Consider the following 13776-nt stretch of genomic DNA (forward strand, 5'->3'; position numbering starts at 1 on the left):
GAACGATAAAGACAAAATAACGTTCTCAAGGTAATGTATCTGAAGTTAGAACCAGTAAAATTATCAGATGATAAACGTAAACTCGAACATACCTTCATGCAATTATTTTTGATTTCTCATGGGTCATGATTATCATTTATTTGGAAATTTAGAATCCACAACATTATAAAAGTTTCTTGTTAATAGTTTACCGTCAATTCTAAAAAGTTTAATCCATTCTTGAATATCGATATCGTCAATTTTTCACAGGTATATAATATTTAAATCATTAGTGTATTAAAAGTAGACGGCTCTTTTATATTTGCTTATTGTGTTTCAGCCATGGCCGCCACAGTTGCCACAGTTGAACCTGTCCCTGATGTCGAGATGACGGATGTGTCAGATTCCCAAGAAAAAAAAGACGCCGCGGTGATCCAAGAAATAAGGGACAACATCCGACAGATCGAAAAGGCCGTCCAAACAAAAGAAGCGCGTTTCATGTTGCGCGTCCTGCGTTCATGGTCAGTTGCCCGACGCAAGCTCAATGCTGTTGTCTTGTGGTCGGTCATCAACGGTTTCTACACACACTCTGCTTCTGACAAAGAACTCTTATTGTCATATGTAACTACACCGGCCGACATACCAGAAGCAATCAAGATGCGCACAGGTAAAAACGCAACAGGGGCCCTACTACCTGAAATTGATGGCTATATCCGCTTGTTAGTGTTAGTACAACTGATCGATAAAGAAGATTACAAAAAGGCAGTGGAATTCTCTGATTTATTGATGGCAAAATTAATTGACAAAAATAGACGTACATTAGATTTGATTACTGCTAAAGCATATTTCTATCATATGAGATGTTATGAACTAACGGATCAACTACACAAAATTAAAGGGTTCCTCTACAGTCGCCTGAGAACAGCCACACTTAAAAAAGATTATGAAGGGCAAGCTGTGCTTATCAACTGCCTGTTGCGTAATTATTTGCATTACAATTTGTATGATCAAGCTGATAAGTTGGTTCAGAAATCAGTATTTCCAGAACAAGCAAGTAATAATGAATGTGCTCGTTTCTTGTATTACCAAGGTCGTATTAAGGCTGCCCGTCTCGAATATTCCGTAGCACACAAAAATTTAGTTCAGGCTTTGCGTAAAGCACCTCAAAATTCGGCCGTTGGCTTCAGACAGACAGTACAGAAGTTGGCTGTCACAGTGGAATTACTGTTGGGAGACATCCCCGAAAGGCATATATTCCGTCAAGCCAGTTTGCGTAAGGCATTGGTACCATATTTCAGACTTACCCAGTCAGTCCGTTTAGGAGACTTGACAATGTTTAGTGAAACACTGGAGAACTTTAAAAAAAATTTTCTTAGTGACCACACTTATATGTTGATTGTACGCTTACGCCATAATGTTATTAAAACCGCTATTAGAGCTATTGGTGCATCATATTCACGCATTTCAGTCGATTATATTGCTGAAAAACTTGGATTGGATTCTCCTAAAGACGCCGAATTCATTATTTCTAAAGCTATCAGAGACGGTGTTATACAAGCAACGATTGATCCTGAACACGGATACGTGCAGAGCAAAGAACCAGTTGACATATACTGTACACTCGAACCACAGATGGCTTTCCATCAACGTATATCCTTCTGTTTGAATTTGCACAACGAAAGTGTTAAGGCCATGCGTTATCCTCCTAAATCTTATGGCAAGGATTTGGAATCTGCAGAAGAACGTCGTGAGCGTGAACAACAAGATTTGGAACTAGCTAAAGAGATGGCAGAAGAAGACGACGATGGGTTCCCATGAATATAATGTTAAAATAGTAATTTTTCATCAATAATTGGAGTTTTATTATTATTATTTTTTATATCTATATATATACACATATTAAAATATATGAAGTAATTCTAACATTAAGGTCTCTCATAAATCATAATTTATATACAACTTAAAAGTATATTAATTCCAATATGTAACAAATTAAAATGTATGATTCAATAAAAGTTACAAAAGTAAACATATCTGTTCACCATTTGGCACGTTTCGACCAGTCTTTAGGATTCCAATGTAAACATTTTGAGTCGATTCTAATTTTCCTCTTTTGAAAAGATTCAATGTGTGTAGTAATTATATCTTTATTTATTGATATTATGTATTGTCCTTTGTAATAGTTAATCAAATTGAGTATCTGTAAGGTAGAAACAACATCTTCTTTTTTTATACTAGTCATCTCACAAATTTCACTAAAAAAATTTAAAAAAATATATAAGTTAGATACCTAATAAATAATAGTTTAGTAAATAGCCAAAATATATTTATTTACTTGATTGTGATTTGAGGTTTTTCATTATCCGGCATTGGTTTCACGGTCAACAGGATATCTAAAATTGTTTGACTCCAATAACTACGATAAGATAACAAACCTAAATCTGACAAAGGTTTTTCAGGTGTACCAGTTTTACCTTCAAATTTTGATAATTCATAACCTAAAAAAAGCAATTTAATTATATGCTTCGCTCATTCATTAAGAGTATACAAGAAACAATCATACTAAATTCAATTAATAATTTCCCGTAACCCTTCCTCTGGTAAGGCGGCAGTGTAAGAATGCAAGCGACATTATAGTCTTCTGTAGACTCTTTCTCTTTGGAAAAGTATCCCACAATATGAAATCCTTTTAAGTCATATTCAGTCATCACATAAAATAAGAATGGATCGGTGTCATAATACAAAGTCTTGTGATCCAAAAACAGTTTTGCCAACAAACACAGGTTTTGAGAGTATGATTTATTCTTACGGCCATCAATCTCAAAAAACGATATTGAATCTTTTCTGTATATTTCTGTGCCAGGTGGATGTCTCAAGTTACATTTTATCTAGTCATACATAAAATTAATAACAGTTTAAAGAAATTATAAGAAAAAAAAATTAACACTTACACTGTGCCGATAAAGTGAAGTTCTACTTTTTTTGAATTTTAAACAAAATTCACAAATAAATATACATCCCAAGTTGACCATTTCCTGCCGGAATAAAATTTATAAATTATAAAATGTAATGGTATATTATTTGTGATAAATTCTGAGCAAAGCTATGATAATATTCGATAACAATGCATTTGTTTATGTCTTTAGACACTTTTTAGAACACTAAAAAAGCTAATCAATCAAAGACATAAAATTGATCTAATTGATACTTTAGGGAGTCAATCGTATAAAATCATAGGGTTATATTCATAGTCGATGCTTAAGCTATACTTATGATTCGTAGATGAAATTCATAAACTAGACTTTGACTCAAAAAAGAAAATGTATAACTTGTTTTTAAGGTTGGTAGACAGCTACCTTGAGCATTGCTTTTAGTTATTATCTCAAATTTTTCATTTTTTAAATTGTCAAAATTAGTTTAAGCAATATGGCTTATTTGTGACTGCAAGGATTTAAAAATTTTTAGTTTTCACCAAGCATTTATACTTAAATTTACTATACGTATTTTAGAACTTAATGAATTATTTAAAGACATTTAAAATTTTCTAGTTTTTTTTTTATGATTAATGTTAACAGCAATTAAAAAATAGTTTTGAGATTTCCAAATTATTATTTTCATAGTTAAAATTCTTAAAATTTTAATTTTAATACCAAAGATTTACAAATTTCATTTATGGTTCTTCATAAGTTTTTCTTATTATATTATATTTATTTATAAGTTAATAACAATTATATTAAGATAATTAATAATAATATAATACATTATGCGATGTTTTTGGTAAAAATTAGTTCAACCTAGCACTGTACTGTACTGTACTACTAATATTAAAATAAATAAATTATAAAATAACATAAGGAATAGAGGCTTATACAGACATCTCTACTCAGAATTGTTTTTAGTATGCAATGATTTATAAAATGTAATACATCCGTAAGTCATTACAGTGACCTACTCAATGACAATGTACGCTCAAAATCTACTAAACAACAAAGGAACTTCAGTTTTTTTTTACCTGAGGATATGGAGAAAAATACCATGGGCTTATTCTATTTAAACCAAGTTCAATCATTTCTACATTTTTCATTCGGGTGACAACATCATCATGTTGCATAACCATTGAGCCTGTCTGACGTGGTGTTGGAGTCGGTAAATCTTGAGAGTCCTGCTCAATTCATAAATCATATAACATTCAAACTACACAAGACACAAATTTCAACACACTTCATTATCAGCAATTTTTCTTTTTCTAGAAATTTTCTTTTGTAACGCAGCAGATAGAACTGTAGCATCATTGTTTGGTACCACCGGTGGTAAACTTAACGGAGAAGCTGGTCGACTCTGGGACATTATTGAAATGGGTTCAACTTTTATTTTTGGTGTGCTAGCACCAGTACCAGATGTTCCAGTAGTCATACCATCTTTTCTGGGATATTGAACTTTACGTGTATCTAAGCGTTCTTCTGTTACCCATTCGTCTAATCTTTTATTATCTATAAAATTAAATTAAAAATGTACATAGGTTGAATGGTATACATCAGTAAGACTAGTTATTTTTAATCAAATTTAACTTACAATCAATATAATGGACATAATAATATCGTGTCATTCCTACGTCTTTGATACTTATTACTTCTGCTAGTGCTAAATACATAAAAAAAAACTAATTAATTAATTATTTTAAAACGATTATACTATTGTTGACGATAAATCGTCACCAGTGCTGATTTACGTACGCCAGTCGTCACTGCTATGCATTCTCACGGACAGACGGCATCCTTCTGTTAACAGATTCTGAAAGAAATAATTATATAAGTAAATATTGTGTTTTCAGTGAAATTTAATATAAACTCACCACTGAATCGCATAGAAAATCAGGCTCTTCCTTCATGGTTAAATATATTTTTTAAATGATTTCCAATCGGTAAACTTATCGAAACGAAAACAGTTGTTGTAGTCTGATGAGAAGACTGTTATGTTAAGACCAATTTGATTCAGAGTTCAGAGTTGAGAAAAAAATTAAACGCCAGAACGGTTATGATTGCAGATTTGAGATTACCAGCTAAAGAGCCGCAAAAAGTTGGAGCGTAAATAACATTATCAATACATAGTTGTTACAGTGATAACGATTGTATTGTTGACAAAAATCTAGAATCATGGAAACAAAATAATGGAGTGCCCGCGGCGAAATGCGAATTATCAATTAAAAATATATTATCTCAGTGTAAGTGATAAATAAATGATAGCTAAAGTAAACACACGTGTAGTGTTTTATGAACACATTTTAATTACTACCATTTTTAGTTTTTTACCGAATTCTGTGTGATTGTGACTATAGTTTAATTTTTAATGTTCAACGTTTTATGTGTTTATTAATTATTAAATACAATATTGCATTTAGGGCTAGGTGTAGAACATGGAAGACGATCCGTTTTTAGCACGTTACACTTACGATTTATCTCCAGAATTAATCACCTGTTTAAACGACAAACCTCCACTCGAAGAAGAAACTGTTTTAGAATGGTCCGAGTTGGGCAAACTTATATTCAAAAAACCTAAACTAACTTTAGTCGAAGACCGTCGCGTCAAGGCATTGGAAGAAACTCGACCGTTTGCCAAGCTACCCAAAGTACCTTTAGTTGTAGACAGTGTTAAAAAATTGGTTTTGCACAAGCAACTTGCATCAAATATTAAAAACGTCACTAAACTCCAATTAGAACTGTTGTCAATAATTACTAGGTACCATGATTTCAGTTACACAGAAAGAAATTTTGATAACGCAGAAGAATTGCGGTATTGTTACTGTATTCATGCCATTAATCATGTACTTAAGAGTCGAGACATTGTTGTTGAAAATAACGATAAACAAGATGGTAATGAAGATGAGTTGCGTGATCAGGGTCTTACCAGACCCAAAGTATTAATTTTAGTCCCGTTTAAAGATTCGGCATATCGAATTATAAACATGATGATATCTCTTTTGTCTCCCAAAGAAAATTTCAATGTAGTGCATAAAAACAGATTTGTAGAAGAATTCACCGGTGGTGAATTGACGTTACCTAGAAAAAATCCTAAACCAGAAGACTTTGAGAAAACATTTGTCGGAAACATTGATGATGCATTTAGAATTGGCATGGCAGTCACTAAAAGTAGTTTGAAATTGTACGAAAATTTTTATAACTCTGACATAATAATAGCTTCACCACTTGGCTTACGCATGATTATTGGTGCTGAAGGAGAGTCATCTAGGGATTACGATTTTCTGTCATCTGTGGAAGTGCTGATGTTTGATCAGTCTGAAATATTTTTGATGCAAAATTGGGATCATGTGTTACACATCATGAATCATTTTCACCTACAGCCAAAGGAGGCACATGGTACAGATTTACAGCGAGTGCGTAATTGGTCAATCAACGGCTTGTCTAAACATTATCGACAAACAATATTATTCTCATCTTGTAAATTACCTAATTTGATGGCCATATTAAAGAATAGGTGTTCAAGTTATGGTGGCTCGGTCAGCGTAGTGAATCCAATCGTAACTGGTACTATAAGCCATGTCGTTTGCAGTCTTAAACAATTTTACCATAAACTGAATTCAAAAACACCAACTGAATCTATTAAACAGAGATTTGAATATTTTATAAATAAAATACTTACCCAACTTCAAGCCTCAAGTGAAAAACATGTATTAATCTATGTTCCTTCTTATTTTGATTTTGTGTGCATTAGAAATTATTTGAAAACGGAAGATTACAGTTTTGTACAAATTAGTGAGTACACCAAACCAGGAAAAGTGGCCAGAGCCCGAGATTTGTTTTATCACGGCGAATGTCAAATTCTGCTGTATTCTGAGCGTTTTCATTTTTATAACAGAACTAAAATTCGTGGTATTGAAAATATTATTTTTTATCAACTACCCACAATTGCCGGGTTCTACAGTGAACTTTGTAATTCAATCATAGACAACGATGGCTGTACTCGAAACATTACAGCACTCTACTCGCATTATGACGCATGTGTGTTGACTTCAATTGTTGGAACTCAAAGAGCTAAATACATGTTAACTTCAGAGCAAAAAATACATATGTTTCATTCAGGAACATAATATTGTAATAAAATCTGTTTGTTTAAAGTTGTCATTTTTAATTTTTTTAATAAAGAAAAACCTTGTTTTATTTTAAATGATTGAACCTCACATTTTTGAAATATAATGGACTACTATAATATAATATGTAAGTAAAAAAAGAAAAACTGAGTACCATGAAAATGCATAGATTTTAATAAAGTATTTCTAACTAACAACTGTATTTACACAAAACAATATAGCATTATGGATTTATTCATCCCGTTGTTCTTCGAGAGATTTGGTTATCTCCTCATATTTCTCAGCCCTATATGCCTTCTTAGCTTCATCCAATAGAACATTGTGTATAAAATTTCTTTGATCTGATCGTTGAGGTAGAATTGCTGGAAACGGATTGCCTAAAAGTGACACGTTTAATCGTTATTAATATACAATCATTCCTGTAAAAAAATTGACCATCAAAACAGTAAAGCAAACCTCTAAGTTCTAGAACAGAACGGGGATACACGTTTTCTGGGTATGCTTTTGGCGCCCGGTATAACATTGTGTACGAAGTCTGATAGTCATTAAACCGCGGTACCAGTACTTTGAATAATTTATGAATCAACTGTTTCTCTTCTATCCAATAGTCGGCCATCTCCATGGTTGGTTTGTGTGTATCCCCATGCCTAATGGCTTCGGATATCAACTTAACATGAAATCATAAACAAATAAGTATGTAAGAGAAAATTCAAAGTAAAAGCCTATTAAAATGCATAATAATTGTCTAGTTGTGTTGTAACGACGGAGAACAGTGGACGATAATTACTCACTCGTTCTGCGTACCCTCTGGTCTCGTCGGCCAAGGTATAATTCAATTCTAAACGTTCGTATTTAAACAGAGCATTGACGGTCTTACGCAATTTATTTAATCGACCCTGTGGTCCTTCGGGACATTTTAAATTCTTATGCCGAGGATTGACGCGTATTCTCAGTTTGGACACTAACTGCGAAACCTCTGCTTGATTCATCGTGAAACGATTCGATTATCCTCGATTTCTCTAAAATATTCCGGAAAAACAGTAAACTGATAAATCTAAATTAAAATTTTAATTTTTAAATTAATTATAATGAAACATCTAAATACGTCCGTATTAAACGCAAAAAAATGCCGTATCGTTATCATTCAACGATAATGTTATCATTCAATTCTAAGGTATCACTAAAATGCAGGCATCCCATTTGTACCATAGACTTAGGTATATTAATAAATTGTACGAATCGTATTATACGGTTTTTTTTTTCTTTTAGGTATTATGTATTACAACAAATTAAGAACGATTGATGATATTTTGTTAACGAAACAAAAATTAATTGCCGGAGCTCAATTTTGCATCAGTTTGTTCTGTGTTATAATCACGATTTAAGTTATATCTTAAATCGTGGTTCTAATCAATGGTGCTATTACTATAATATTATAGCAAGCAAATAGCTCGTATACTACGCGGGTAGAGGACGCCACAGAATAGGTCGACGGTGGCTGGATTGAGAGAAAAGTAAATCGAGATTTAGAGATTATTGCTATATAAAATAATATTATAATTTATCGTTATTCATATTTATAAAAAAAAAAATATTTTTTTTTTAATACAATATAAATATTTTAGTAATTACTAATTACTAAGGCACTATATCGCGTGTAGTTTGGCGAACTCGGGACTCGCGAGTTGCAACATTTTTACGTTACCCATTATACATATATACCTTTAAAGTTTATTATTTTTATTAATGTGACTTATGAATGTATTTTTTATAGGTATTATGTAAATATATTATATTCAGTACACCTTTCCAGCCAAACCATTTGAAAACATTGTGGTCTGTGGTGCATCAGGTAAGAGTTAGTTGAACAATAGGTATAATATATAGGAGGTATACTTATAGGTAATATACATTGATATTAACATTTTAATAAAATATGCATACATGTTTTTCTACATTAAATAAAATATATAAAATGTTTAACATAATAATTTAAAATTGACAGTTACAAATTAGAAGAGCAAAAAATATTTTGGTACTTATCGATATACTTATAGCATAGAATAGAATATAGTTGAATTAATTAATTATTTATAGCCTTATATTATAGAATATAGGTAATAGGGGTAGGAAATATGATGATAATAAAAAAATTATACCGATTTTTTTTGACAGCTACGTAACTTGCATCCAACTATAAAATGTAATAACACCCAATGCATATTTGAATTTTTGGTTTTAAAAAAAAACATACGAATTATTATAATAATTATAAATAATATTATTATTATGTTTTTACACAACTATCAGCATTTTACAATCCTAATGAAAGTGAAATACATACTATTAAGTATAAACAATAGAATTTCATTTTCATTTTCTTATTGAAAACATTTTGTAAATAATTGTAATTGTTATTTGTCTGTATTCGTTATTACTTATTAGTCGATATAATGCATTGCCATTAATCATAAATATAGGTTCACAACAGTCTTGTTAAGTATTCGAATACTTTTTTTTACTTCGAATATACTTTTTGACCAATGAATTTCAAACACTTAAAAAGTACTTTTTAATTGTATTTTTATTGTAGAATACTAAATATTTTTTTTCATTCTAGTGGTCTACTCCAAATTATAATTACCAATATTTCGGAATGTACTATTTTACATTTTGTTTCTAAAATATTATTTTAAATGGTTCTAACTTCTGAGAATTTATAAATACGGTTTCGCCAAAATATAAGCAGATAACAGAATGACACCCTCGTTAGCTCCTCACTCCCATATCCCATGGCATACGAGACACCGACCACCACTGATTGGATTGACTTTTATCTTGAATATTTAAATAGTTTTTCTTCTTATTTAATGGGTGATAGTAGTTAATAATTTTAATATAGAATTTTGGTATTAATGTTATTGAACTTAAAGTAAAAAAGAAAAAAAAGTATTTGTTAAAATATTTTGAATACTTTTAAAAGGTATATTAGTATTTATATTTAAATACCTACTTTTAAAAGAAAGTATTTGAATACGTATTTTAAATACAAATTACACCAAGTATTTAAATACGTATTCTGAATACATTTGAAAAGTATTCTTAACAAGACTGGTTCACGGGTATTTATAAGTTTACCACCGATGATATTGTGTAATAAAAATAATTTTAGAATTGTTTACATTTTCACTGTACTATATACAGCTAAACAAATATTTTATTTTAATTATAATTAGGTATAACTGTTTTAATTGTAAAATGTATCAAAACTATCTATATTATGCATTTTACATTAACACTGTTTAGGAATAATGGTTGGATCTCTAGATATTTTTCATTTTCAAGGCTTGTGGTATTTACTACTTAGTACTTTCAATACAATTTCTAATTTGGTAGGCCTAGACTGCTTAGAATAAACAGAAGCCAAGTTCAAAAATACAGTGATGTATCACTTGTATACAATGCCCTGCAGTGACCGCGAAGTATTTTTATCTGTTGAGTTTTATAGTCTATACTCTATAATAATAATAATTTATGGTGTGGACGTCAATCGAATATTAACATACATATTTCATAGGGGTCGCAAATGATCGAATCAAAACATTTAGAACACATCAACATTTTTATGTAAAGACATGCAGATTTTTTATTTTATTTATAAATATTAATTTGTTTTATTACAATTTACTAACCTTCCCTATTTGAAAATCGAATATAATCGACAGTATTAGTATGTTTAAACGGGACCAACTTGAAATGTGTTAAAAATAATTATTTCCGAATTTTAACAATCCTTGTCCTTCTGTAGTGAGCAAATACTTTCTTGCACATAGCGCAGTATGCCTTGCTGCACGCGTACGGTATCGTATAATATTAAATCGTTATGGTTTAATTAACCATAATACGTTATCACTTAACACAATATACCAATATAGACAATATTGAATATTGTTCTGTGATATAATAACATAATAATATATTACATACAAGTTAGACATTGTTAACGATAAATCGATAAACTTATAAATTCTAATATACTTTTATTATTGACTGTGCCGTGAGCGACTGTAATTAATAACATATTATACGACCCACGCCCGACTATAATAAGTAAGATAAATATATTATATTATATACCTATTACATATATTATAAATTTGCACACAGGTCACAAACGTATACGCATAATTACGCATCCCTTAAAATTGTGGTGTCATGCAGGCAGACTATTATTAAAAAACTATTCGACCTAGATATTATGCGTTATTACCACCCTTTCCCTTATTGTTTTCAGAAAACAATATTGTCGATTCCATTTTTCCCATATCTAATATGAGCACTTCAATACATAAATATACTTATATACGTCATAAATGAGCGATTAGAAGATTAGGTATAAATTATATAATAATTACACAAAATATTATATACAAGCAGATCATTATAACTGATAACAATAGGCCTGTTCGTGAATATCGAACGTTGATTGACATTTTTGTGTTTCATTTGTAACTGATCAAATAATAATAAGGCAAATTACTTAATATGATATCACGTAATATGTTCGTACATAGATAATAAAATATTATCAATGAGAATATATTATAATAGTAGTTGAAAAAATGATCTAATATATAAATTGAATGTGCTACAGCTACACAGTGACGTACTATAATAATTGGCTGACTAGTATACTACTAAACAACAAGGCATATAAACATTAGAGCATACTGCATACCTAAATAAAGCACCGTTTACACTGCGTATTTATTGTCTAGTGCGCACGAGATAAAAATATGCGTATAAAACTTCTCGAAGACGTATACGCAATGCCTCAATGTCCAATGACCATATCGACCCAATGTCCCAAGTTAATAGTCAGCGATTATTATTAATAAATCAAGGGATTTGATTGAAAATTTAGGGGAAAACTCTGTTAAAAACGATTTCAAATCAAATCATATTATTTGAACTTTGATGTTACTGTGGTATAGCTGTGCGTGCGAGGACGCTTTGTGGTCGCTATTGGCACTTTCAAGCGGTCCCCTCCCAAATCGAGTCTATGACTGACGACTGTAAGTAAAATATTTTCAAGTAAGTTTGGGTGCGTAAAATATTTCAAAATATATCGTATATAAAACGATCTAAAACTGTAAACATATTGGGATGCCAACGCAGTGACACAAACAGGAAACATTTTTATGGGAGCCTCAAGCCACTTAGCCACCCAAGAGAATTATATAAAAAAAAAAAAATAATGTTTAGGTATATACTTATATAAATAGGTACCTATATTATATTATATTCATATTTTTTTAGAGGCTTCTAGTAGTTTTTGGGAGGCTTGGCCCCAGGGGTGGAATTTATTGTAATAGCCCAAAAAAATGTACAGGACAATACATTATTTTTTTTTATTGATAATTTGAACTATTGCTACTTATTTAATTTACTAAATAATTGATTATAATAACAACTTAACTCCGTCCAAAATCTCACACTGCTTAGCCCCCCTATTTGAGTTACTGTGGCTAACCATGCCTGATCTGCGGGCTCGGCCGAAACGCATACGTTGCGTGTCAAAATACGCTGGGTGTATCGGTATGTGAAACTCGCGGTGGTGAGTTTTGAACCACACAAGCTACACGCATATTACGACCATTATACAAGGCATATAGATAGACATTACTTGTCTATGGGTAGAATGTTTTAAAATATGTTTATTGTTTAATAATAATAATATTATCGTAAAATTTGTACAAACAGCATGCGCACGACTGAGGGCCCGCGAGAGGTGTACCCACACGGATAGCGCACTGGGTATTTATTCTATTCGTTTTATAATTTATTTTTTTCAAGTTTTTCGCGTCTTTGTGCGGGGTAGCGTACACTTTTCATTTCATTTTCCAAACAGAATATCGTTCCCCAGAAAATTTCACAAAAAAATGTGCGTATGGTTTTAAAAGAATCACCCTGTATACGATATTATTACGTGTGCGTAGACGCGTGAGTGTATCGTACACAGGTACGGTGCGTTTGTACGACGCTCGGAGGTCGTTCACCCGGCGGCAGCGTTTGGGGAGCGAACAGCACCAGTTTATGGTTGGAGACTTGGAGTGCGGTGCGACCGCGGTGGACGGACGGGTGCCGGTGGTGGTGCGGGCGCAGCGGAGGCCGTCGACGTCGGCCGCGGGTCAACGTCATTTTCACCACCCCTCGTCGGCCGCCTCAGCACGCACGGGTCTCAACCACCCGCGTTCGATTTTCCGCCGCCGCAATCACGTTCTCGGGTTTATTTCTTCCGTTCTCGGCGTTAATAATTCTTCCCCCCCCTCCCCCACACAACCCACTCCAATCGTGGCAGTTTCCGGCAGCTTTTATCCGAGCCAAACCGGAAACGAACGGCCGAGCGTTAAAAATCACGGAAAAACCGCGTGCACGGTCCGAGGAAACATTATATTTTCTAATATTTTAAAATGTTTGCGCACAAGTGCTGCAGACTATACAACAACGTCTACAACGGACAGACAATGTATTCCAGACAAAGACGATGGTGGCAAGGTGGTTTGGGTGGGGTCGGCGGGGTGGAGAGGAAAAGACGCGTGCACGAACCATTAAGACGGTCTGTATTTACGCATTACGTCTGAAACTCAGAAAACCAACTTTTCGACGGGTAGGCGACGACCGTCGATTAT

The 13776-nt window shown here is 32.4% G+C and overlaps 4 protein-coding genes across 4 annotated transcripts; 2 read left to right on the forward strand and 2 right to left on the reverse strand.

Annotated features, from left to right (window-relative positions):
• The first annotated feature begins 96 nt into the window (after positions 1-96).
• On the forward strand, positions 97-1904 carry LOC132944291 (probable 26S proteasome non-ATPase regulatory subunit 3). Its single transcript, XM_061013564.1, has 2 exons — positions 97-249; positions 320-1904. The coding sequence occupies exon 2, from the start codon at positions 322-324 to the stop codon at positions 1795-1797; it is 1476 nt and encodes a 491-aa protein (XP_060869547.1). The 5' UTR covers positions 97-249; positions 320-321; the 3' UTR covers positions 1798-1904.
• Positions 1905-2017: 113 nt separating this feature from the next.
• On the reverse strand, positions 2018-5061 carry LOC132944292 (histone acetyltransferase Tip60). The gene is made up of 9 exons (XM_061013565.1): positions 4832-5061; positions 4713-4770; positions 4552-4620; positions 4201-4469; positions 3992-4141; positions 2931-3014; positions 2543-2867; positions 2315-2477; positions 2018-2234 (listed from the first exon to the last, which is right to left on the reverse strand). The coding sequence occupies exons 1-9, from the start codon at positions 4865-4867 to the stop codon at positions 2018-2020; spliced, it is 1371 nt and encodes a 456-aa protein (XP_060869548.1). The 5' UTR covers positions 4868-5061.
• Positions 5062-5223: 162 nt separating this feature from the next.
• LOC132945346 (U3 small nucleolar RNA-associated protein 25 homolog) lies at positions 5224-7161 on the forward strand. The gene has a single exon (XM_061015059.1). It carries the CDS (start codon positions 5393-5395, stop codon positions 7082-7084), a length of 1692 nt encoding a protein of 563 aa, XP_060871042.1. The 5' UTR covers positions 5224-5392; the 3' UTR covers positions 7085-7161.
• Positions 7162-7235: 74 nt separating this feature from the next.
• On the reverse strand, positions 7236-8229 carry LOC132945347 (large ribosomal subunit protein bL17m). The gene is made up of 3 exons (XM_061015060.1): positions 7876-8229; positions 7541-7751; positions 7236-7461 (listed from the first exon to the last, which is right to left on the reverse strand). Exons 1-3 carry the CDS (start codon positions 8071-8073, stop codon positions 7316-7318), a joined length of 555 nt encoding a protein of 184 aa, XP_060871043.1. The 5' UTR covers positions 8074-8229; the 3' UTR covers positions 7236-7315.
• Positions 8230-13776: the final 5547 nt, after the last annotated feature.

Source organism: Metopolophium dirhodum, chromosome 5 (genome assembly GCF_019925205.1).
Source record: "Metopolophium dirhodum isolate CAU chromosome 5, ASM1992520v1, whole genome shotgun sequence".
Lineage (NCBI taxonomy): Eukaryota > Metazoa > Arthropoda > Insecta > Hemiptera > Aphididae > Metopolophium > Metopolophium dirhodum.